Source organism: Uloborus diversus, chromosome 2, assembly GCF_026930045.1.
Source record: "Uloborus diversus isolate 005 chromosome 2, Udiv.v.3.1, whole genome shotgun sequence".
NCBI classification, from domain to species: domain Eukaryota; kingdom Metazoa; phylum Arthropoda; class Arachnida; order Araneae; family Uloboridae; genus Uloborus; species Uloborus diversus.
This window is the reverse complement of record NC_072732.1, coordinates 186,456,983-186,482,072: the sequence shown is the minus strand read 5'-3', so window position 1 is coordinate 186,482,072 and position 25,090 is coordinate 186,456,983. Positions and strand designations below refer to the sequence as shown.

Sequence of the window (25,090 nt, the reverse complement as noted above, 5' to 3'; positions counted from 1 at the left end):
TTACGGACAGCGGGAAGCTCCAAAGCACAATTTGAATCCACTTCAAGTTTGCTAAAAATTAAGTCTCTGTAATTTATAAAAAACAAATTAGTGTTAAAACCAAACAAATCTAGCATAATGATTTTAAAGTAATCATTAAGGAGGAACAGATTTAACCTTAGTGCCTACATATATAGGATAGATGCCAGGGGTGCCCACCACCTAAGATCAAAGCGGCACCCCCCCCCCCTAAATACCATGAAGCTCCCCCCCCCCCCAAAAGCAAGAGTTAATGAGAAAAAAATCCTAAAAACACCTCCTCCCTTACCTAAAACTGTCAATGATCCCCCTAAGTGGGCAATCCTGTATATATGCATCTGGGAGGTGGTACATCAATCAATTCATTAAAAAAAGATGTAATGGAATAGTTAAAAATAAGTGTAAAAACAAATACAAAGACAGCAAAAGAGTATAAAGATAAGTCACACTAGTGGACCACCTGTGATTCCGAAGGCTGAGTAATCAACTATAAAGCATAGAAATTCAAAAAGAGAAGGGAAAAAAATGTTTCAAAAAGATTTATTAAAACATTTTTTTTTTAAAAGTTCAAATGCTGGCAGCAATCCTTCATTGCAAAATCTAATTCGTCAGAAACCAATTCTTTTTCTTTTTTTCCTTATTATGTATTTGTTGGTTATTTTCTCCCATTTGAATATACCAAAAATAAAATAATATTTTTTACGAAAGAAACAACTTCATACCAAAATATTCTAAAATCTTTGCTTCTTTCCCAGATGATAATGGCAATGGGTACTTCCTCAATGAGGAAAGGGCCTAAAAAAGAAAAATTGAAGTAATCAAATGAATGCTATAGAATTCTTCTGAAAAATGGGAAGATTTCGTTAATAATTGGAAAATTGGCAATTTTTTTCCTATTAGCATCAAATATTTTCACCAAAGATTGCAGGAAGACAGCTTTTTTTTATATACATAATCAAAGAGTACAGAAATATCTCTTTGTATATATGGCCACCAAAATCAAGTTATTCACGCTTAAAATTTGACGCTGCATCCAATGTTCTAATTAACAAAATATCTCCTGAAAAATTGCTACTAATCACAAAAAAATACAGTCGAACTTGAATAATTCGAACGTCTTTAATTCGAATTCGTGAATAATTCGAATTTTTTTGTCCGTCCCTTGAAACTTATATTCAAATTAATGCTACAAAATCTTGGTTATTTCGAAGTCTAACTTCTTTAATTCGAAGTTTTTTTCCTTTAGAAAAGAACAAAATGTAGTTTCAATACAGTTTTTGAAAGGTGGCCGGGTTATTTTTAGCTACCATGGCAAATTCCGTGAGGAAGAGAAAGGGGTGGGGGGAGGGTATTCTTATTTGTTCTAGGAAACAGCGCGGGGATAAAAGGGGGAAAAGGAATGTAGACCATCTGTCTCCAGGAGGACTCCAGCCACCTGTTTTTTACACCCTCCGACAAGGTGATTCCCACCCCTTTTCTTGTAAATGACAAGTGATACTCTGGCCAATGGGATAAATCATTGATGACACGTGCACGTTTAGCATTTCCTTCAAAACCAGGATTGAGTCAATACCATTCGAGTTTTCTCCATGAGCTTTTAGTTTCTGCTGAGCGAGTCCAGTACAATGTCGTTGAGTAAGCCCCGTGTTCCTTATAAAATTTTATCTTTCGATCAAAAAATTGCTGTCATACTAGAGGTAGAGAAAGGAGTGAAAAAAGAAATGCATTATCGCAAAAGAGTATGGAATAGCTCCGAACACTCTTTCCACCTTTTTAAAAAACAAGGAAAAAATTTTGAAATCTAATCCAAATCACAAACGAGCTCGAGAACCAGATAACCCAGATGTGGACGAGTGTGTTTTGAGATGGTTCAAGCAAGCGCGGGACAAAAACATCCCTCTCGGTGGAACTCTTGTTCGAGCAAAAGCGGAAGAATTTGCTGTCAGCTTAGGAAACAAAAGTTTCAAAGCAAGTTCTGGATAGTTGGATGGGTTCAAGGAAAGGAATGGCATTTCTTTCAAGTCCGTGTGTGGAGAAAGCGCAAGTGTGGACCAAGATGCAGCAAATCAGTGGAAAGAAGAAGTTGCTGAAATCATTCAGCACACACAGGAAAGAGACATTTTCAATGTCGACGAGACCGGACTTTTTTATAAGTGTACCCCTCCAAAGACTTTGTCTTTTAAAGGTGATAAATGTAGTGGGGAAAACATAGCAAAGAGCGAATAACCCTACTTGTGGGAGCAAATATGGATGGTACTGAAAAATTACCATTACTAATGATTGGTAAATCAAAAAATCCAAGGTGCTTTAAAAACGTAAAAACAAAACCTGTAAAATACCGTTCTAACTTGAAAGCATGGATGACGAGAAATATTTTTGAAGAATGACTGCTTGATCTAAATCGAATGTATCAAAGAAAAAACAGAAAAATTATTCTATTTATTGATAACTGCCAGGCTCACAAATTGATACCATCAATGGAAAATGTCACAGTGAAGTTTTTTCCGCCAAACATGACTTCAGTGGTGCAACCAATGGATCAAGGCGTCATTAAAAATTTGAAGCATTTTTACAGAAGTCTAGTAGTGCAACACCTACTTACTGATTCTTCTATAAAGTTTCCAGTCACCCTCCTCAACGCATCAAGAATGTGCTTAAATGCATGGTCTTCAGTGAGCCAAAAAACGATAGCGAACTGTTTCCGGAAAGCAGGATTCGTCAAAAGCGGCGCCGTTAGCGAACTTTTCGATGAAGAAAGTTTACCTCTCTCAATTGCATGGACAGACAGCTTGCCATTTAATGATTTCGTCAACGTGGATGAAAACGTAGAGATTTGTGAAGAACTATCTGATACGGATATTGTATCCAAAGTTCTTAACAAACAGAGCAACTCAAAAGAAGACGATGAAGATATTGAAGATGAGATAGAAGAGCTGCGGCCGATTCCAACTGCAAGTTAGGCAATTTTCCATCTAGCGGAATATCGTCGTTAAGTAGAGGGACAACCCAACGTGAGTGAAGGTGTGTTTAGAGCTGTAAATATTCTGGAAGATTTTGTTAAAAAAAATCAAGTAAGCTCTTTAAAGCAAGCAGAAATATTTCAGTATTTTAAACAGCTGTAATATTTGAGTTAAAAATAATAAATATTTGTTTTCGTAATTTCTGCAGTATAATTTACCATTTCTTTCCCGTCATAAAAATTTTAAGAAAAATTAGATAATTCGAAGTTTGGATAATTCGAAGTTTTGCGTTGTCCCCTTGAACTTCGAATTATCCAAGTTCGACTGTACTTTCAAATAAAAAATTGACATAACCATGGTCTTTACACACATACAAAAAAAAAGAGTAGCTTTTAGTTACTTGCATCCTCCTAAACTTTACAATTGGATTGATGATGCTATATTTTGCATTATAAATAGCTGTCTGCTTATCACAAGCAAAAAATTCTACTCATCTCTACAAATAAAGTTATGTCAATCCTAAAAATTTAAAATATGCAATTGATTTCCCAGGTGATAGTATTTACAAGATTTGTGGGAGATAGATTTTACAAGATTTCTCGATAATTCAGGGAGGAAAATACTGAAGAAATTATCTTGATTTTTTTTTTCTTTTACTTCTTTGAATTCTTATAAATAGCTTAATTTTTAAAGATTATAAAGATTTTGAGAAATGTTCTGCAAAACAAGTGCCAAACGCAAAGTAGAAGAATTTTTTTTTCAGCAGTCTGTAATACAGGTTAGAAATAAAAAAATAGACTGCAAGATAAACCAACAATAGATTGAATTCAGTATCTAAATCGAAGAAAAGAAATTCTTAAACAGAAGAAGCTAAATACAAGTACAGTAAACTTCCGATTATCCGTGGAATAGGGTGGCACGGTAACCGCGGATAATCCGAATAATAAGTAAAAAACAATACTTAGTGTATACGATGGCAAAAAAAAATATATATATATATATATATTAATATTAATAACACTCGCGCATGCATTTAAATTATAACTGAAAACATTGCTACATTGCATCTACTGACATTGATTATTAAAAAATGTAAAATCTAAAAGCGAACAATCACACGATCATAATTTTGGGGGGGAATGTGAAAAGAGCCGCGGATAATCCGAGCAGCGGTTAATCCGACCGCCGATAATCGGGAGTTTACTGTACATGCTACTTGTGGATTATATCCCAGAAAATATACAGTTGAAATCTACCTGCATCAGCATCATTCAAGAACTTTTTTAAAGTTACTTTTTCCCTAACTGAGGAATAGTCAGCAGATTTTTTCAAGAAAGGGTGACACACATTGCAATGTTTGTGATACCGGGGATAAATGCAGATATGTATTTCGAGAACATTATTTACAAATACAAAAGTGACGACCAGCAACAGGCTCTGGGTCCAGCTAGGCTGGTCCTAGTCAATTTACAATCCCCAGTGAAGACCAATGGCCCTCTTAAAACTATCTACTCCCTTGCTCATTACCACCTATTCCGGTAAGCTGTTCGAAGGTTCCACTACGCTGCTAAAATAATAAATTTTCTTAATATCCATGTTAGCCTGAGATTTAAATAGCTTAAAACAATGACCCCTTGTCATGTTTTCAATGCTAAACTTCAGCCCTGTAACATCTTTCATTTTAATAAATTTAAAAAACTGAATCATTTCCCCTCGTTCTTTTCTTTGCTCAAGACTGTTCATTTTTAGCATTCTAAGCCTGGAATCGTAGCAATCAGGGGAGGGTCAAAGGGTCAGCTGACCCCATCACAAGAATTCTATTACGATTATTATTAAACTTCAGTTTTTCAGATCCGAAAAAACTGAACATGAAATCAATGTTCACCTTCTCCCCCCACCCCCTGATTCTGTAAAGCATTTTTTCTCAGCACGTCATCGTTCAAAGGATTGACTGGATACGTTTACTTAACTGTAGCTATTTTGAAATTTTTGTTCATTCCGAAAAAAAAAAACAATCATCTCTAATTAGCAACAATGAGCTTAATGTTTTTTTTTTTTTTCAAAGCACTGTTCCGCCTTAACCCCATGGTGTGTGTGTGTCTCGTGTGCTATTCCCAACTTTTTATAGTTATAATCAAACATACTCAAAGTCAAAGCTTAGGGTATTGTGACCAGTCTATCTTCCTTAAGAGATATTTTTTATCAAAATTTAAGGAAACATGATTCATGGCGTGAGTTGCTCCAATAAAAAAATTTAGCGGCGGAGAGGGTGCTTATGATGGCGTGCGATATCACCCTTGGGGGTAATTGGTACCTCTGATTAAATGAGGGCTAACACCTTGGCCATTAAAACTTGACCCCTCTAACAGAAATTTCTGGATCCGCCCCTGAATTATAGTCTAAATGAGAAAGTCCATTTATTAGCCTTGTAGCCGCCTTTGAACCCTTTCCAATACTTTAATATCTTTCTTAAGATAAGGAGATCAAAACTGAACAGCATACTCCAAATGAGGTCTTACCAAACTTCTATATAAGGGCAGAAGAACTAATTTAAATTTGTTTGAAATAGATCTATTGATAAACCCAAGCATCTTATTGGCTTTGTTACTAGCTATGCTGCACTGTTGACTAAACTTTAAATCCTACGCCCAGATCAGTAACTTTATATATTATTATTAACTTAAATATTATTATTAACACAAACATACAGATAAATTTTCTGAGCTTAAATAATTGAAATAAAATATGTACAATACAATCAATAAACTAATTATTTGAGCAATAAACAACATGTATGAGAAAATACTTTTGCATAAGTAAACTGTGTCTTCAGTCCTTTCTCTGCAGCTTCAGCTTTCCATTCGGTAAGCCATTGCTCAAATAATGGATTTGGACACTTATATTTCTTTTTCTTACGTCTAGCATCCATTTTTACTCAATTTCCTACGTATAAAAAATACTACTTAATTATAATCACGATTTACGCGCATTTGAAATGTTTGGCGGACATTAATTACAGCTAAATCCTGGCGATTTTTACAGGGAAATTTACGGCAACCTTGACATTTGGCGACGCAATGATTTGGCGCGCGAACAAACGGTAGATACACGAGGGGGCCTGAGGATTTAGATGATTGTGAGGTACGTTTTAATGAGTAATTTGAATTTATGTTTCACAAAAACACAAATTAACTCTTGAAATTAGTAATGTTGCAAGTTTCATTTGTTATTTCGACGAATATTTATTCAAAAACTGCCTAATGTCTTGCAAAATGGTTTCGCTCGATCTTACATGTCATAAATGTGATTTGATGTCAATAACATGTTACAATGTATTTAATATTGAGCTATTGAGATGAAATGATTAATTTATGTATTTCTCTTTCTTCAAAGTGATCTCGTAATGGTTTGGCGCTCGTGAACATGAGAACAAAGAGGAGTTTGCTTTGATTCATAAAAGAAACAAACAATGGTACAATTTTATTCATATTTTAATTAAAGCATAAGTAAACTTAGATAACGGCTTGTAATTCAGTGTAGATTTCATATTAAATCAACTAATTTCTAAAGTAATGCATCTTAATAGTATCTTACAAAACGGTTTCGCTCAATGATGAACGTCGTCATTATGGATATGAAGTAAATAAGGATTTGATTTCAATAATTTCTTGCTATGGACTTAATACTTTGCTCGTTAGACGAAATGTGATTTCTCTGTTAACTAATAACTATTTCTGCAATAGTTATTATATTTAGCTTCCTATATAGTGTATCTGTTTCATTTGAGTAAAATTGCAAAGTTACAGACAGGAGCAAAATATGGTATTTTCTAGAAGAAAAATAATTTATGCATTTTTCTTTTTCAAAATGCAGGTACCTATTGACCAAATTATGTTTTTAAACAGGAGTAGATTCATCTGATGCAGATTCTTACCTTTTTGAATTATAAAACAGTTATCAAACAATCATTTTTTTTTCCTTCTAGCTTCTGCTATTTAATAGAATTCTGTGTAACGGAAATCTCAAATTAAATAATTCACTCATCATCCTTTAAAAGATCTGTCAATCATGCTTTTATTGCTGAGTTGCTTCATAACTTTCAGAAAAATAACATGCAGATTTGATTTTCTTGCCAGTTCCAAATATTGTCACATGCTTAAGGATAAATACTGTATTATTTAAACCAAAGTATCATGTGGGGTGCAGTAGCTGTGAGCAGCAACAAACGCTCCAGGCTAAAGTGCTTATATGTTGAGGATTTTTACTGCTTGATATTTGTTTTTATTCTTGAGATTTTTTCTCCATTCGCAGAAAGATGTCCAATCTATTTTAATTTATTACAGTTGTACTTTTTGAAACTATTCTATATTGTTTATCTGTGTAATTATTCCTAGGCTGTTATGAAACTTGATCCTCAACTTGAATTGGTTTTGTATCATACTATAATTTGAGAATTTTCCTGTAATAAGCAGGTCGTGCATTCAATTCTTGAATAATACTTTTTATGAATTTGTCTTACTTCTATTCTTGATGTAATATTATGAAGCAATCATAGCTGAAGTATTTTTTTTTATAATAGATGGTCACACCTTAGTGTATTATACAACAAAAAAAGAGTTAAAGAGAATAAGCTATTGATAACAGCTAGTTTACTATTGTACCTGTTGAAGAATATTTTAATTAATAACATGTTGAGAAGCAAAATATACTAATTATTTTCTGAATAGGATGGATACCTATTTAGAACTATTGTATGCCATTCCATTAGCATTGTTATAGTGTTGCATTCAAATTTTAAATTAAGTTTTTCCTCCCCAGAATCTAAAAATTGTTTCTGGTGTCCAGTTGCAGAGGCTGAAAATTCCTGACTGAATGGCACATAGTAGAGGGAATTGGTTTCATTTGCTGCCGTTTCCTCTGCTTATGCTTTTCGGTTTTTCCCGAGCTTGAAGAGTAATTACTGAATCAACGGAAGTGTGGGTATGTTTGATCTTTAAAATTGTTATTTTCTTATGGATGCTATTCTCTATTGTTAATCTGTGTAATTGGAAACTTTAGTTACTCCCAGACTGTTATAAAACTTGATTCTCAACTTGAATTGGTTTTGTGCCATACTATATTTACCGTAAAATCCCGAAAGTAACCCCCCCCTATTTTCAAAACAAAACTTGTTGATTTCAAAAGGGGGGGGTTATAATCGAGATTTTTCTGAAAAATTAGTGAAAATAATTGTTTTTAGTAGTATTAATTTTAGAGTACAGAAAAGAAATAATAAGTAAATAAGAGTTAATATTAATGAAGAAAGAGAAATTAATTAATAAAAACTTGTCATAATTTTTTAGTAGTAATAAATTGCATGAGGGCGCACTTTTTTTTCAAAAGAAAGGATTTTGCACCTTAAGTTGGCAAAACCCATATAATTTATCGCTTGAAAATTCATTATGTACTGAAAGTAATAAGGTTACAGTAAAAGAATTAAAATCTTAATGTTCTTGTTTCAGAAAAGAAGCGAAAATCGCAATCACGGCCGCAAATTCATTACGAAGATTGTAATTTCGAAAACTGAGCTTTGCAAAAATCGCGAACGCAAACACAGACAAATCTCTTACTCGATTTAGTAAAGTTTACATTTCTGATGATCCTAAACTCGTTCAATTACATTATTTCTCCTTTAAAAAAAAGGTTATTTTTAAGTTTCGCGCTACTTTTTAAGCAACACGTTTCCAAAATGGTGTCACGTTTTCAAAATGGCTCCGTGTTGAAGATCGTTCAGTTTCACAAATCAGAACAAAAATGCTCCTTCCAAATGGAATAAAAAGCAGTACAATCGTATAAATTTCTTTTGTAATACTTATGAACAAAAAAAAAAGGGTTCCCTTGCATCAAAAGGATTCTAGACATTTTGGAAGGAATAAACTATGGAGACCATTTTTGTTTTCTTTAAATCATTGTGTTTTCTTTCTTTCTTTCTTTTTTTTCTAGAAAAGCAAAACTGCACATGGAGGGGGAAACTAAACCTTTGTAAATGCTTTCCAAGTAAAGCAGAAAATGTTATCCTTTTTTTGCAGGGAGTGGCAAATGAAGATGTTCGGAAAAGTTTCAGGTGAAGGGGGGGGGGTATATTCAGGATTTTAAAGTGATTTCACTTTTCACAAAAAAGGGGGGGGCTATAATCGATAGGGGGGTTACTTTCGGGATTTTACGGTAGAGTTCTTGTAATACACAGGCAATGCATTTAATTCTTGGATAATCTTTCATATGAATGTGTCTTGCTTCTATTCTTGATATAATCTCTATTATGAAGCAATCATAGCTAAGTAAATTTTTTATATAATACATGGTTACACCTTGGTGTAACAGATGACAAAAAAAGTAATAGTAAATAAGCTATTGATAACAGCTATTTTACTATTGTACCTATTAACAAAATATTTTAATTACAAACATGTTGAGAAATAAAATATATTATTTTTCTGAACATTATGAAAAACGGTATTGTGTCCATTAGCATTGTATAATATTGTTGCTTTTAAATGAAATTGTTTTTTCTTCCCAGAGTCCAAGAACTATTTCAGGTGTCCAGTTGCAGAGGCTGGAAATTCCCGACTGAATGGCACATTGTAGGGGGAATTGGCTTCATTTGCTGCCATTAACTCTGCTTGTGCTTTTCGGTTTTTTCCGAGCCTGAAGAGTAGCTACTGAATCAACTGAAGAATGGGATTCTCTCTCTCTCTCAACATTCCAGGGTCCCCATACTTACTACAACATGGAGATTAACCAGTTGGATGAGGCCTTGAAGACAGTTCTGGTTTTTTGATTCAGACCAGGAGCCAAGCAACCCCTGATCCAGCAGTCCCAAAAGTATCAGTTTGGCATGGGAACTTGTACTTTAACCATGGATATATTTAACAAGCCCTGGTCACCACTAACGATCACTGAGGTCTTCAATCGTCTGGAATAAATTCTGGAACACATTTTTTTATTTGTGTTATACAATCAACTCTCAATATCTCAAATATTCCTTGAGGGGCTGTGGTAACTTCCCATAACTTGAAGTTTGAACCAGTCTGAGATTTGAATGTATTATATATTTTCACTAAACTTAATGAAGTGTAACCAAAAGTGTGGGGAATTAGTGTCATTGAACCCCTTAATTTCCAATGACTGGCACAACTAAACTTTTTTTTGTATGTGTGTGTGTGTTTTTTTATAAATAAAGGTTTTTTTTTTTCTCATATCACTTCTTTAAAAACCTCTCTCTCTCACTTTACACAACCTTTATAGAAATGTATAAAGCAATTTTACTCCAGGTGTGGGAGCTTCTTTGAACATCCCATGCTTTGCTCAGTGAGACATCATCACAAGTAATCCCTTTTCCTTGATACCTCATTGCTATTTTTTTCATGTCCTGATATCTTACCCAAGGGTGCCTCTAGGGTCAGGGACTCGGCTGCATTCTATGTAGTCTAGTAATCAAAGCTGATGTCATTAACCCACATAATCCCTGATCTGGGCCAAAGGGAAAACCGAAGATTTTTGTATTGCTATATGGTTATCCTAAGGCTTCATGTTAAAAGTAAAGATGCTTTTGAAAAAAATAATGGCATCAACTGCACCACCTGCTTAGCAAGATTAAATCAACTTTATTAAAAGAGTTTTGTTTATAACCATGTATCAAATTTCTGTTTCATTAATCACAAAGTAAAGATTACATATTTTGAAATGGTGCCTATATTTTTTGTAGCTATAAATAAAATTCTTATATCCAAGTCTATGTGTCTGTATATTTAGTTTTTTCGACTAAATAGTTATATTTTTGCAAACCCTCAAATTTGCTACTTCTGTGTGATATCTTACAAGTGTGATAAAGTTACATCAATTTATAAACTTTATTTTTGCTATAAAGAAGCCAGAAAGGGGAGGGACCATTTTAATCAGGTGAAGTCTGGTTGCTAATGTAGCAGATAAGCATTAGTTCAGTTATGTTTCATTAAATATGAGTAGAAGAAATTGTCTCAGACATACAGTTCATCAATTGTTTGTATATTTATATATTACAGAGGATATGTTTCTCTTTTGAAAATGAACACTAATAAAAGGTATAATGAAATATTAATTAGAGAAACTAAGCATTAGTTTCTGACTAATTGATGAGTGGGAGAAATTGTCTCAGTCAGGCAATGTTCATCAAGGACATGCTTATTTATATATATTAGAGGATTTTTAAATCAATACATGAATTGTAAATAGAGCTCACTCATTTTCGCTTTCTCTGTTGTAATTTCTTAGTTTTCCAGATTTTGTTTATTTTCCAAACATTGGCAGGGTTTAATTTCAAATTAATACTTTTATTGATAAAGACAATGTATAGATTAAAATTAAAAACTGTTGTGTAACATTTGTTTATCACTTCAAATTTTCTGAAAAATTGAAAAAAGTAATATATTTTTATGGCTGTGCTAACAAAGGGCGTACCACAACTATGGAACCTGGGCCAAATTGAAAATATCAAAAAGAGATTAAAATTCATGATTGATATTTCTAAGTTCCACCAAAATGGAAGGGATCGGTGTAGTACATTCTGTCAAGAGGCCGCAAAATAAAGGATAAAGTATAATATAGTTAAATAGAAATGAAAGAGACTAATTAGTTAACAAATATTTTATTGATTTCCTCCCCCATTTTGCGGATTTATATGTCGTGTATTTTATTCATTTTCTCCCTCATGGAGGGAAAAAATTTTAAATATGTTTTTATTTATTTATTTATTTATTTTTTTTCTAGTGACTCAAGAATTTAAATGGAATATCAACGTCATTTTTTGCTGGTGCGGAGTAGAGATGCGACAATGCATTAGCATATCGGTCAGCGGCCACTTTAACAATTTTTTTCAGCCGATTTTTACCGATTAATCTGCGAAAAGATGCCACGAAGTGCCCACGATAACATTCGTACACATATATGATCAATAAAGACTGGGATGCCTCGGAAAATTATATTTCTTCTAAGGCTGCCGCGAATCGAAAAAGTTTGGGAACACCTGCGCTATGGGATAGAATCGAAACCAAAAGTGAAACTTTTCGGAAAACGATGGATCGCGTTTCTATTCCCTAGTTTTGAATACATGAAAAAGAAAAAAAGCTACATTTTAATTTAAAAATGTAGATTTCACATGTTAAGAGCATCTGTTAAATAAGTGGAGACAAAACCAGAAAGTTAGAGAATGATGAAATTTTTTCAACAAACACTACCTTTATGTTGGTATGATGAATATGATTTTTGAGACTTTGATACTAATTTATATACCTGAAATTATTTTCGTTAGTAAATATTGGGCAAAATTTGACTATATTTAAAATTAAGCTGCCCAGCCACCAGAAAAAATGTCAATGCTTTATTGAAGGTATTTAATAAACGCCCTTTCATAATATTCGAAGCTTTCTTTTTTATTAATAATTTAAAATGGAAATATTTTCTTAGTTACTCCGTAAAATTACACATACAAATGTCTATGTATGCAGGCAGTCGAGGAGGGGGGCGGGGGAGGGAGGGAATAACAGTTGCAATTTGGCCTTGAGCTCACAGATTGGTCCTGTAAACGAGATGCCTGTTCAAAATTTTGTTTTGCGATTTTTTTTATTTTTTTTTTAACTATGGGATTTTAGGAGTTTACTAACGAAAATTTTTTCTAGCATTTCATTTGCATTGGGCTGCGAAAAAACAAAGAAATAAATGCACCAAAAAAACTGATCTGATTAAAACAAAAAAATTATCTTCGTACTGAAATGAGAAATTTATATTAAACAAAGTATAGAATACGCAAATTTGCTATCCATTGCAAATTTTATTAAGGAACGGCTCCAGATGGGGACGGGTACCCCCCATTTGAGCTCAAGAAGAGCAATATATGTGACACGACCCCTCCCCCCTTTTCTGAATAACCCCCTCTAAAAGCAGAAGTTGGATCCGCCCTTGATTTATGCATGCTCTGACTGATTCGAGCACTTTATTATGTAAGCATGTATGTAAGTTTGTAGCAATGTGTCTTTTGTCCCAAAGGCCCGCCATTTCAAATTTTCTGGAATGAAGGGAGGGGGATAATGTCCCGCCCCTCCATTCTAGAAACTTACATTATAAGTGCTCGAATCAGTCAGATTGTGCGCAATGCATTTAATTTAAAAAAAAAAAAAACCACCAAATTCGTACAAAAATGCTCAATTTCAGAAACATTTAAAAAATCCAGGGGGGAAAGGGCAATTAAATCCCTGATCACCCATATGACGAGCATGGTTGTATGTGTTGGGGGGGGGGATTCATGGGACAGAACTGCGCTGCCATTAAAATTTTCTTTACAGGTATTTTGGTTTCGTTCTTGGGGGGGGGGGAGGGGTATCACACTCTTGAAGGAAAGGGCACCCCTGCAGATCATGGAACAAACTTTGCCGTTGATTTTTTTCGGGGGGGGTTGAGGAGTATTTAAAGGAGTCTTTTTTCTTTCATTTATGGTGTCTCTTTTTTTTGGGGGGGGGGGGGAACTTTGTACAGATAGCTCCAATGAGTTATTCGAGTCCCTGTATGAAAGTTATGACCCTATATGACTCTACCATAAGTATATTAATCAACTAACATATAACCAAATTTCACGGTGAAGTTATAATAAAACAAGTAACTGCATTTAAACTGTGTTGTTTGTTTGTTTGTGGCTTATTAGTGCTTGCTTTTCAAACGTGGTACAATTCGATTTTTTAAAAATAATTTTTCATATTTGCCTCTTATGTGACATTAAAAATATTTTTTAATTAATTAAAACGAATTGTATGAATAAAACACAATTTAGGAATGGTTCTTAAGTTCAATTATAAACTAATATATTTAAATCATTAAAAATAAAAAATTGTTTTTGTTAAATGTTTTTTTTTCTTAACTGTACACCATTAATAAAGTAACTTAACTTGATCCGTAACGATTGTATCAAAAGAATTGCTTCATTTTGCTTATCGCCAAATATGGCGATAAACAAAAGAATCTAGCAACCTTTTTCAAATATGGCGGCTGGATTTAGCTGTATTTAACGGACGGTGAAATGTTTGGATTTGGGAAATAAAAGCCGTTGCCAACTGCAAAGATTGCTATTTCATTTCATTTGTCGCAAATGTACAGAAAACAAGAGATATGTGATTGTAGCTTCTCCTCTTCTTAAGTACAAAGAGCTTATAAAAATAACAGTTCTCTGTGAAGTTGGCTTCGTGTAAATAAACTGATACATTGTGAAAATAATCATAATAATCCGATGAGTTCACAGAAGTTTTGAGAATTTTTTTATACTGTAAATATTTATACGCTGGAATTGCGGTTTCTCAGACACTGCAGTTATCACATGCAGAGACTGCAGTTTCGTTTCTATTAGAACTCGTCAGTCTAGATTAGTGAATAACCGAACTGGAGACAGACGTCATCTCATTGAAGCTGAGCGTGCCAACAGACTGGTAGATAAAGTAAACTTATCTCACCAGCCAGTGTCTGCAGCATGGTGGGGTGCAAGTCTTAGCCCTGGCTTATCAGCGATAGCACTGCTCAACTAATGTACGGATTTCTTTCACATGTGTTTGATTGCTCTGTGCTTATGCAGAAATGTTTCGAATCTTTGAGAACTCTTTGAGAAAAGACGGGATTCGAAACATTTTCTTAGTTTTCTAAATTGAAGATGCAAAAACGAAATTTTAACGATCTTCAATAATGTTGGGGAAAGGGGTTTCGTTGACGTTTCGCTGGAAGTGTTTTGAAATTCAACTCCTAACAATACAGTCGTAAATAATCTTCGATAATGTAAGGGAAATGGGTGGGGTTCAGAACTCTCGCGAACCTACCTATTTTTTAAAAGTTATGTTCAGAAAACGCAGGGTTTTTTTTTTTTTTTTTAATGGTTTTCGACAATGTCAAGAGAATATTCGGAAGCTGTACCCTGGAAAATTTTCAAATTTAAATCCTAAAAATAAACTCTTAAATGATCTTAAATAATGTCGAAGGAGAGGGAGGGGATTCAAGAGCGCTCTATCGGAAATTTCTCGAAATCGAAGTCCTAAAAATGCAATTAATTTGTATCTTTAATGACGTTAGCGGAAGAATTACACATTTAATAGCGGAAGGGCTACACATTTCGAGCTTCGCACGCGTTAGTTAGTAAAAGTTATTACATTTAAATCTTTAGAATCGCGAGAAATGAAAACTTATTTAAGCTATAAAAAAATTAATTTGAATTCTGAAATTTTGAATTCAAATTATGTTGTTCGCAATCACGAGTTGCGACAGGGCCCTACTCATTGGGGGCTATTGTTTCTAGAAACAGCTCCTGTCCCCCCCCAAGCCTACCCCTCCTCCTAGGCGGTTACGTGTGTATAATTGTGTGTGTGTATGTGTTGGCACGCGTGCGTGCATGTGTAGGCGTGTGTGTATGTGTGTAAAGGTTTGAGTGTATGAGCGTGTGTTTGTGTATGCGTGTGTGTGTAGGACATGGACGCCATCGACCAGGAGAAACGGATTCCAGCAGGCAGTGCTCGGAGCCGCGCCTGCAGAGGCCGGTGGTCGGTGCTTCTGGTGTGCCTGGTCCAAGCTGAAAAAGGAACCACAACGCCAAGGACGGTCAAGTGAAAACAATAAGCAATCGTGATTGCTCAAAAAACTACGGGGCTCTGCCCCCTGCTAGCTGACAATCACCAATCCCAGAAGATTGCTTCGCATTCTTATTTGATTCGCAAAGATTTAAATCGTCCATTAGAAAGAATCAGATCGATTAAAAACGCGTTACGAGTTCTTTTTGAGAAACAAAACAAAATGAAAATTCCGCCTCTCTCTCTCCTGTAGAAAATAGAATTTAAGTAAAAGAGCTGATAATTGGAACACAACTACCCCAAAGCAAAAAGAACTTGATAGAAATATGCATAATCGAGATATTAAAAAAAGGGGGCTTTGAACAGATGTACTAACTTGCACAGCTATAGGTGCTAAAGGGTTTCTAAGCATTGCAAACTGGCAGCTTTGTACGTTTGAAAAATCGTTTTCAAATTCGTGGTCCTGGACAAAAAAAAATTTGCTCTTTAGTTCCGGGCTTGAATTGAGTCGAACCTAGGACTTTTCGCTACAATAGAAACCCTTATATCTTCTGTTCAAATTAATTGAGATAATTGGAACAAGCTCAACCTGATGCAGTACAAAAAATCCCTTTCGAACGACATAAAATGTTAAGGGGTTTGTGAAATCTTTCATCCTTTTAAGAGTAAATTTACGTGAAATTTTGTCCCGAAAAAATTAATTAGAAAAAAATAAATAAATAATTTAATTAATTTTAAAAAAAGAATTCGAAATTTAAAATAAAAAACCCAAGGTGCAACCCCCCGAGGTTCGAAGTAATTTTGTACAAAATTTCAAGTCTGTAGTGCTATGGGGTCTTCTGGTCACAGGCTGCCACGGGCTTAATCATTTTCTTTGACGTTACTTTTCTTTTAATAAATTTCAATGCTTTGTGTGTGTATGTATTTTCCTTTTTAATTACTGTTTCCCGACGGATCAGCTGCGAACGTAAAAAAAAATCAAAGGCTAACGACATTTACTTCTCTGCTCATCTATGTCGTAAAATCGTCTGATATGAAAATATCTGCGCAGTTTCAGTTATTTCATGCATTCCATGAAGGGATACACAAGATATAATTTAAGCTCATTTTTAAGGTCACTCTGAATTATAACAACATATAAAAATAGATTGGCATTTGACCTTTTTAATAATGCATTGCGTGAATGTAACTTGCAAGATGCGAAACATTATTTTTTTCTCAGCTGTAGATTTCAAAAAAGTTTTTTTTTTTTTTTTTTTTTTTTTTAAAGCCCTTTTATTATACTTGTCCTGATTGTCACCGAAAAATCTGAGGCCTGCTTTTGCTTATATTTCAGCAACTAGATTACTAAGAGACTTCGGAATTTCACTAAATGATTTGATTAATCTTAAGGTACAATTTAATATTAAAAAATTCAATCCTAAAATAAAAATAATAAAATTTTATCATTTCGGTTAGGATGGAAAACAGCAAATTTCATGTAAATTCCCCATTAAATGTTTAAATATAAAACTCATTATTGCGAAAATTCGTTGGCGACGTGGGTAGATCTAGTTTTTGGGAGGATCATGAAAAAGTCGAAAGTGTCCCCTCCCGTATATAATGTTTTGTTAAATAGTTTTTGTGAGGCTCCTTTAAAATGTTTTAAAAGAAGCCAGCCGATTAATCTACTTTAAAGAACATAATTCTTATGTTCTAATTTGCTTCAAATGTAATGGTAAAATATATTTCTTAATATTTTAAGCACCTGAAATCTTATATAATTTCACCAAAATAGTATAATATTACTCTGTATTACTTTGAAAGATTGTTATAATGAGTAAAAAAAAATAAGGGAGTATTAAAACAGAGAAATCAAATTTTTCTATCAGAGAAGTATTAATGAAGGAATCGTGACATTTTGTACCTTTGAATTCGAAATTTGTGAGCTTAATGTATTTTTTTGCACTGATCTCTGCAATATTGCCCTCATAACAATATCAAAGGGACTTTATTGAAATATATGTTTTATGTGTGTGTGTTTTTCGTTTATTCGTTTTTACTTATGTTCTGAAGTAGTAACTTAAAATGTAGTTAATAATGTAGTTAAGTTTTTTTCATCTCTTCTGAGAGAAACAGCCCCCCCCCCTCCCCTCAAATCCGCTACAGTTAACAATAATGGTATAAATGCTTCAGAAATATTTTACTGAGTAATCTATATATATAATAAAATAATAGTTTAAAAAACTAAAAAAAACACGCTTTCTAGTAAGAAGTGCGGCTCTATATCACTGTATTGCTTTAGAAAAGCCTTTATTCAAAATTATCATTACAATTACTATTAATGTTACAGTTATATGGCACCAAACTTTTATAACAATGAGTTTCATATTGTCGTGTAGATGAAGATAGCGAAGACAATGTGAAAGCCAAATGAAGCGAATACTCGTTAGTCTCAACTCGAGATCTTTATTCAGAACCACGAATGAACGTTACATCTCCTTATATACAACTTGAAAAAGTGCTGGAACTTTCCAGACTTGAAAAGATACAGAAATTAATAGAACATTCGAGAAAATACGGGAAACAGTAGAAACGAAATTTTTGTAAAATTCACTTTGTCCTAGTCGGGATTTGAACCCGGGTCGCTCGTGTGGGAGACGAGAATTCTACCACTGAGCCACCGTTATCCACGGATGAAAAGTGCGAACTTCGCTACAACCCTACTAGCAAAATTTCTTGCATTAACCTTGACAGATCTTGATATTGTACTGACGGCGTCAATATTGACGTGTTTCATACTGCATAAAGCTTGCATAAAGATTAAAAAGCAATATTACTATAACAACACGTATGCAACATTGCATTCATCTTAAAATATCAATATTGATATTACCTTAAAATAACAACATTGCATACATGTTGACGCCGTCAAGATGATATTGATTTCATGCTGTCGCCGTCAAGGTAAGTACACAATAGAGCAGGTGGACCTTCGTTGATACTTGCGCATGCGCACAGTTCTTTCTACCCAGCGTCCCTCGCATTGCTCACATTGATTCAGTCGGTTCAGAGGAGTTGCACGTGGCTTTGCATTTTTTAGGCTTCGTTAAGTTGGTTGCTTAGTTATTAGTGTGGAATAGTATTGTTTTAGGAATAACTTATGAATAACTAATATTTGCATTTGTTTATTAATATAGTACTAAACAAGTCATATCGCAGACGATGTGCGATCAATGTTAGAAATGGCCGAAAATAACAAAGGACATGAAGCCTAGAATTTCGTATTATCACTTCAATCTCACGAGTAAGATTAATTTTATTCAATGGTTATTTATGTTATTCTTTGAGATAAATTCATATGTTTTGTCCATGGGATATTTTCAATGCTGACATCCATTTGAAAATGTACTTTATTGTATTTATTTATTTATTATTTTGCTACTTTTACTCTTAAATGTGCTATAAAAACTTCCGCAATTATACCTAAATAGGCATTTTATGTCTTTATAATACAATTAGAAGCAAGAATTTAAAAAATAAGTCAAGTATTACGCAAAACGAAGAAACTTTCATTTTTTAAATTAAATTGCGAGTACTATTAATATCTTTATATGAATTTCCGATCAGATGTCAAGCTTTAAGAAAATATTCTCAGACTAGAAAACTATCTTGAAAAATAACAGAAATAATTAAAGAATGAAATTTAATTCTCGAGTTTGAAGTGAAAATAATACAAATAAATAAATGGATAAAACACCTCGCAAACGTGCTGATTTCATACTGTCATGTCAATGTATCTTGACATTTTCCTGTCATATCAATACGTATGATATTACAAAAGCAAGATCATCTTGCCTAGACCTTGATTTCATGCTGTCATGACAACATCTTGATATTATCCTGTCATATCAATACGTATGCAAGATTACAAAAGCAAGATCATCTTGCCTAGACCTTGATTTCATGCTGTCATGACAACATCTTGATATTATCCTGTCATATCAATACGTATGCAATGTTACAAAAGCAGCCTACCTTGATATTTTCCTGATATTATGCTGCATACACCTTGTCAGTCAATATTGTGGCAGCCTGCTGACAGCATAAAGGGAGTAACATAACAACATTGAGGCAGTATTAATGCAAGATGATTTTTCTTGCATGTCAACCTTTATGCAATACTGAGGCAAGATATTTTGCTTACTGGGTTCGTAGCAAAATGAACTAAAAAGTGAAAAATAATCTTTGGATGATAGTCGTTGACCCATCACTTAATTTTAATGCAATACAAAAAAGGGTGGGGTGCTGTCTATTTACATTTTTGCTTGGACAACAAATGGAAGAAATACAAGACAACTGATAAGAAGCCCCCACCGCTTTTTTGTATTACATGAAAATTAAGTGATTGGTCAACGACTATCATCCAAAGAATATTTTTCACTTTTTAGTTCATTTTGCTACGAAAGCGTGTTTTTTTTTTAGTTTTTTAAACTATTATTTTATTTTTCTGTTTTTTAGTCTTATGTTGGAGAATGATCAGGCGAGGAAACTATTTATAAAACGAGTGCGAGGTAATATCTTAAAGGGCACCCCGATGGGAAGCTACTGTGAGTCGTCGATGTATGTTTGCGGAAATCATATTTATATTACTTTGATAATTTGAGATGCATTTGAATAAAAGTTTTGTTCAACAATGGTCTGATCAGCAATGAATTTCCAATTGAAGGCTCACCTAAATTTTGACAGGAAATTAGTTTAAAACAATTATATTTCATGTTCTTATTACCTTGGAACATTGGAACACATTTTGTCTGATGCAGAAAAATTAAAGGTTTTTGTAGATATTTTTAAATAAATTTTGCGAGCATTTTTTAATGTATTTTTTTTAATTTTTCTTTTTTCACATTGTTGGATTTATACCAAAATATTGATTAAAATTGGAAGAAACTAACAATTAAAAGAGTTAATTAATTAATTTGATTATAGAATATTGCATTGTCATCGGGTCTGCGGTCGCGTGCCAAATTTCAAAAGAATCCGATCGCAGGAAGTGGGCGAAATTTGAGCTGCAAGATTCCGTTACAAGACACATACATACATACATACATACAGGTGAAGCTAATAAAAGCGTGTTAAAAATGGAGTTTGGAAAATTTGTTCCCTAAGATCTCAGAAACTACCCGGCAGATTTGGCTTAAACTTTCACCGTTTGTTCAGTTTGGTACTGGGAAGGTTTATAGACCAGTTCGAAAAAAATCTGATTGATAGTTCCCTTTTTATTCCAATTTTAGTCCCAATTTTCGCATAAATGCCCCAATATGGAGGTGGAAAAAAACGTGCACATATTAACATTTTATGTCCATCGAAAGCGCCAATTTTTCTGCTGAAGATAGCATCTGTTCGAAGTTTCTAAGTTGTATAAAAAACGAGTTATGAGCTTTTTTGTTCCCTGTTCGAAGGCTTTCATCAACCCAAGTTATTATTTAGTGTGTCATTTCAACTCCTAATTGTTGTATTGTTGAATATTTTTGCGTTTCGACTGACTTTTTGAAGCTTTTCTCAAGTCAAATCTTAAAGTAACGTTTTCCCACAAGATTGGCTAAAAATAAATGGATTTGGCTGATCATTTTACTTTTAAACGGAACTTATGTAATTAATGGTTTATTATTATTATTTATGCTGATTGGACACTTGCTCACTATATCCAACCAACCAGCAGAAATATCGCCAGAATTTTTTCAGACAGATTTCAGTAGCTGATGCATTTGGCAGTTTTTGCCACTGTCGCTGTTTTTGAGCCCAAAGACTACGTAATAATGTTTCTCAGCTTTCACCATATAAACAAAATATCGCCAATCAAAGATACTTAAAAAAAAATTTAAAAAAAAAATACTGTGTAAAATAATTCAACAACTAAATTAGGCAAATCCATAAACCGCACAAAAACTTCCATTAATTTTTCTTTTTGTACGATTTCAAACAATCGCCAAATTTTACTACTTATTTTGGAAACATTTCGGATGAAACCGTTTAGCGCCATTTTATTTTGACCAAAAGTATCTCAGCATCTGGCAACAATTTTCTACACTAAAAGTTAGTAAGGAGGGGGAGTATTATCCCAAAATGATTCTCGCAAATTTGGTAAGATTTTAAACCGCACCAAGTGCACACAAAAATTGAAATTTCCCAAAATAACTAAAGCAAGTGTAAGGGGAACACGGGCGGCTACATTTTTTAAAACAGTTCGTACATTAATAGCCATACAGAGAAGGTTTTAGATTTAAAAAAAAAAGGTACTAACAGATAAATCTTTTTAAACATGTGAAGTTTAATTTTATATTTCGGAAATTCTTCAAATTTGTATACGCTTAAATTTCGTGTTTTCGCTTCTTATTGAATATTATTTAGCTCTTTTTACTTACTGCTACTTTAGTTTTATGAGTAAGGAAGAAGCTCGATTTTTAATCACGTCAAAAAGGTTTGTTTTAAATTCTTTCGCTTAAAACAGAAAACAAGGGCAAGTAACGATTGTTTCTCATAATTATTACTGACCCAGGCAACGCCGGGTATTTTTGCTAGTGATCTATAAATCTTTAATTCTAGCTCTAAAATGAAAAGTAAACATGAACACATTTTAGTTATTGTATTAATTGTTAATAAACATTATTGGTAATACTTAAAATTGTAGTCAAAACCTAAAACTATAAGCTTTAAAATGAGGGGTAGGTTATGAAATTTGATAAAGGAATAAGGAAGGTTTTGCACGGTGACAGAAATACAGGCTAGAGAAAGAATATATGAGATTATGTATAAAATACATGTGTGAGGGGGCCCCAACACTTCTAATGCCTATGGGCCCCAAAATCTTTAATCCGGCCCTGCCTGCAACTATAAGAATGTTTCTGCTTTGATTTAATGCATTAATATTGACTGTTGAATAATGATTTGTACCTCAAATTCAAAAATTAAAACTTAGCAAATATGCAGCAAAACTAAAGAAAGATTAAAAAGAGCCAGTGGCGAATCCAGTGGGGGGCGGCTGCGGCTATGAGGCCGCAGCCGCCCCCCAGAGCCCAGACCAGAACAAAATTCTTATTTTCTTCAGCCTCTTTATTTAAAATGTCTATCAATTCTTGAAATTTTTTTTCTTTTATAGCTGTTTTTAACCATAAGTTTAGATTTTTCAGCTTATCTTTTTTTTATTTCGTTTACACCACCTGCAACTTCCATGCGCATTTTTTTGTATCCTCAACAAAAAATGAATATTTTGCCTTTAAATTGTTTAGCAATGGTGTCTAAAATGCACGGTTTTTTTTTTTTTTGATATACACTGATAGTTAAGTTTTAAATTTTACCTTTGAATACTAAATTTGAGATTATTTCAAGGGTGACTCAGAAAATTTCATGAATAACAAACACCCTTAGATAAACAAACGATGAAAATATAGTTTTTAAAAAACGCGTTAGTTTACATTAATGAATTTTGGTGATATCAAGGAGACATGCAAATATTGAATAACTCATTTCTTGTTCGAAATATCTCTACTAGAACCATAGAAAAAAGAGGATAGGGCACATATTTTTTTAAATGCAAGAAAACTATAAATTTGCTACATCATATTATGATATATAATGATGATTCATCCTATTTTAACTGTCATAATTTAAAAAAAGGTTAATATTCCAGAAATACAGTGCGTAAAAATGTCTCATTTGTGCAAATGGCTTAAGCAATACATAAATTTTGAACTACAAGGCAGATTTGTTTTTCAAACTAAACTTATTGAAAAGAGCTCTTGACAAAGAAAATGTAATAGAAAAATTATTTAAATTTTTGGCTATTTTAAGGATATTTTTTAAGAAATTTAAATTTTTGTCATACATTTGTGTTTTACTTTCAATGTGTCAATATTTGTTGTGTATAATAAAGACATTTTCTGTACTCGGTACATTCTGCAGTTCTTTCAAACAATATGCATTCTGTAGTTCTTTCAAACAATGTTCAAAATTTAAGATTAAAGGCATCCACATTTTTTAGTATAATTTATTTCTTATGTGTTTATACTCTAATTCTAACTAAGCACAGTTTTAGACATACTTTTTCGTTAATTAAGTGCGTTTAAGCTTCTGAAATTGTGGTAATCGGGGGAAATAAATAACTACTCTACATTCCAAAAATGCATTCACTAACAACAAAAATGAATAAAAATAGGAAAAAAAAATCTCAAAGAAATAGCTTTTTTCATTGTTGTATGTGATAAATGAAGTATTTTTTATTTTTGCTCCGACAATAAAAATTATAAAAGTGCCGCACATTTATTTCTCTTTCTGAACGTTTTCCCTATTACTCTACATTGAATACCATTGCTTTTTTGGGTAGAGTTTCCCCTTCCCCTCTCCCTTACCCGCTCTGTCCACGGCTTCAAGTGCGCGCAGCAAGTTTACGGCTTTGGGCGTCTCCCCTTTCTTCTATCCTCCTTGGTCTCCGTGGTGTTGCCGCACAGGTTAACTAAAACATAACTTTTAGTTTTTGAAGTTTAGGAAAAATTCCATTTGTCCCACTGCGCCCCGTTTTCCCCCAATTAAATTTTGTGAGTCACGCTGTTGAACGTTGCACAGCTGTAAACTTTGTTAGTTGTGTTGTTCAATGTAGCAGAGTAATCAACTTTGTAAGTTCTGCTGTTCATCGTTGCACAGCAATAAACTTCGTAATTTGAGCTGTTTAAGCTCAAAATGCTGCACATAAATGAATGTTTTGAGTTGTGGTTTTAGCGTTCCCACAGCAACTACCTTTGTAAGTTATGTTGCCCAACGTTTGATGTCAATAAACTTTGCAAGGTGTGCTGCTCAACGCAGGGCCGATCCTAGCAGGTGTGTAGAGTGTGCACCGCACAAGGGCGGCCAAAGCAGAGGGCGGCCGCAGGCCGCATCATATAGTTCTTATAATCAAGCAAAATTCCTCAAGAATTTCTCACAAGATAACATAATAAGTCAAATAAATGTGCTAAATTTTAAATGTTCAATTATCAAAGTAAGTGCCAATTTCCAACAGCATAGCATATTAACAAAAATGAAACGTTAGAGCACATTTTGTAGCTCCATTATCCATTAATATCAACTCCATACTCACATGCTTCATTTGGTTGCAAAATTTGTGACAGAACTGGCAATCGGGCATGCATTCAGGGGAAGGGCAATGACGGAATCCCCCCCCCCCCGAAGCATGAAAGGGTGCCTTTTAAAGGCCACTAATGCTCATTCCCAGCCTCCCAAGCTTTTATTGACCCTTAACAATGAAGACATATTTTATTTTATTTTTTTTAAAAACCTATGCTGATAGTATACTCTCGCAAGTATTTCAAACAACAAATTCTGTTTTCAGCAGTTGTAGATGCGTGGAGACTGGAGAGTCAAACATATCTAATCAACGGACTAAAATTTTTAATTTTCCCCCTTTAGAGCAATTTTTTCTAATTGAAATCACGAACGAACTGCCCGGTTTCAAATCAGGTAGGAGGACAG

At 33.6% G+C, this 25,090-nt stretch overlaps 1 protein-coding gene across 1 annotated transcript in view; it reads right to left on the bottom strand.

Moving 5' to 3' along the window:
* Positions 1–5,975, bottom strand: part of LOC129217563 (crossover junction endonuclease MUS81-like) — a 28,936-nt gene extending 22,961 nt beyond the window's left edge. The window contains exons 1-2 of the mRNA XM_054851887.1: positions 5,785–5,975; positions 741–813 (exon numbers count right to left, since the gene is read on the bottom strand). Of these exons, the coding sequence (XP_054707862.1) occupies positions 741–813; positions 5,785–5,907 (196 nt within the window). The 5' untranslated portion in view covers positions 5,908–5,975. The remainder of the gene's footprint in view (positions 1–740; positions 814–5,784) is intronic.
* Positions 5,976–25,090: the final 19,115 nt, after the last annotated feature.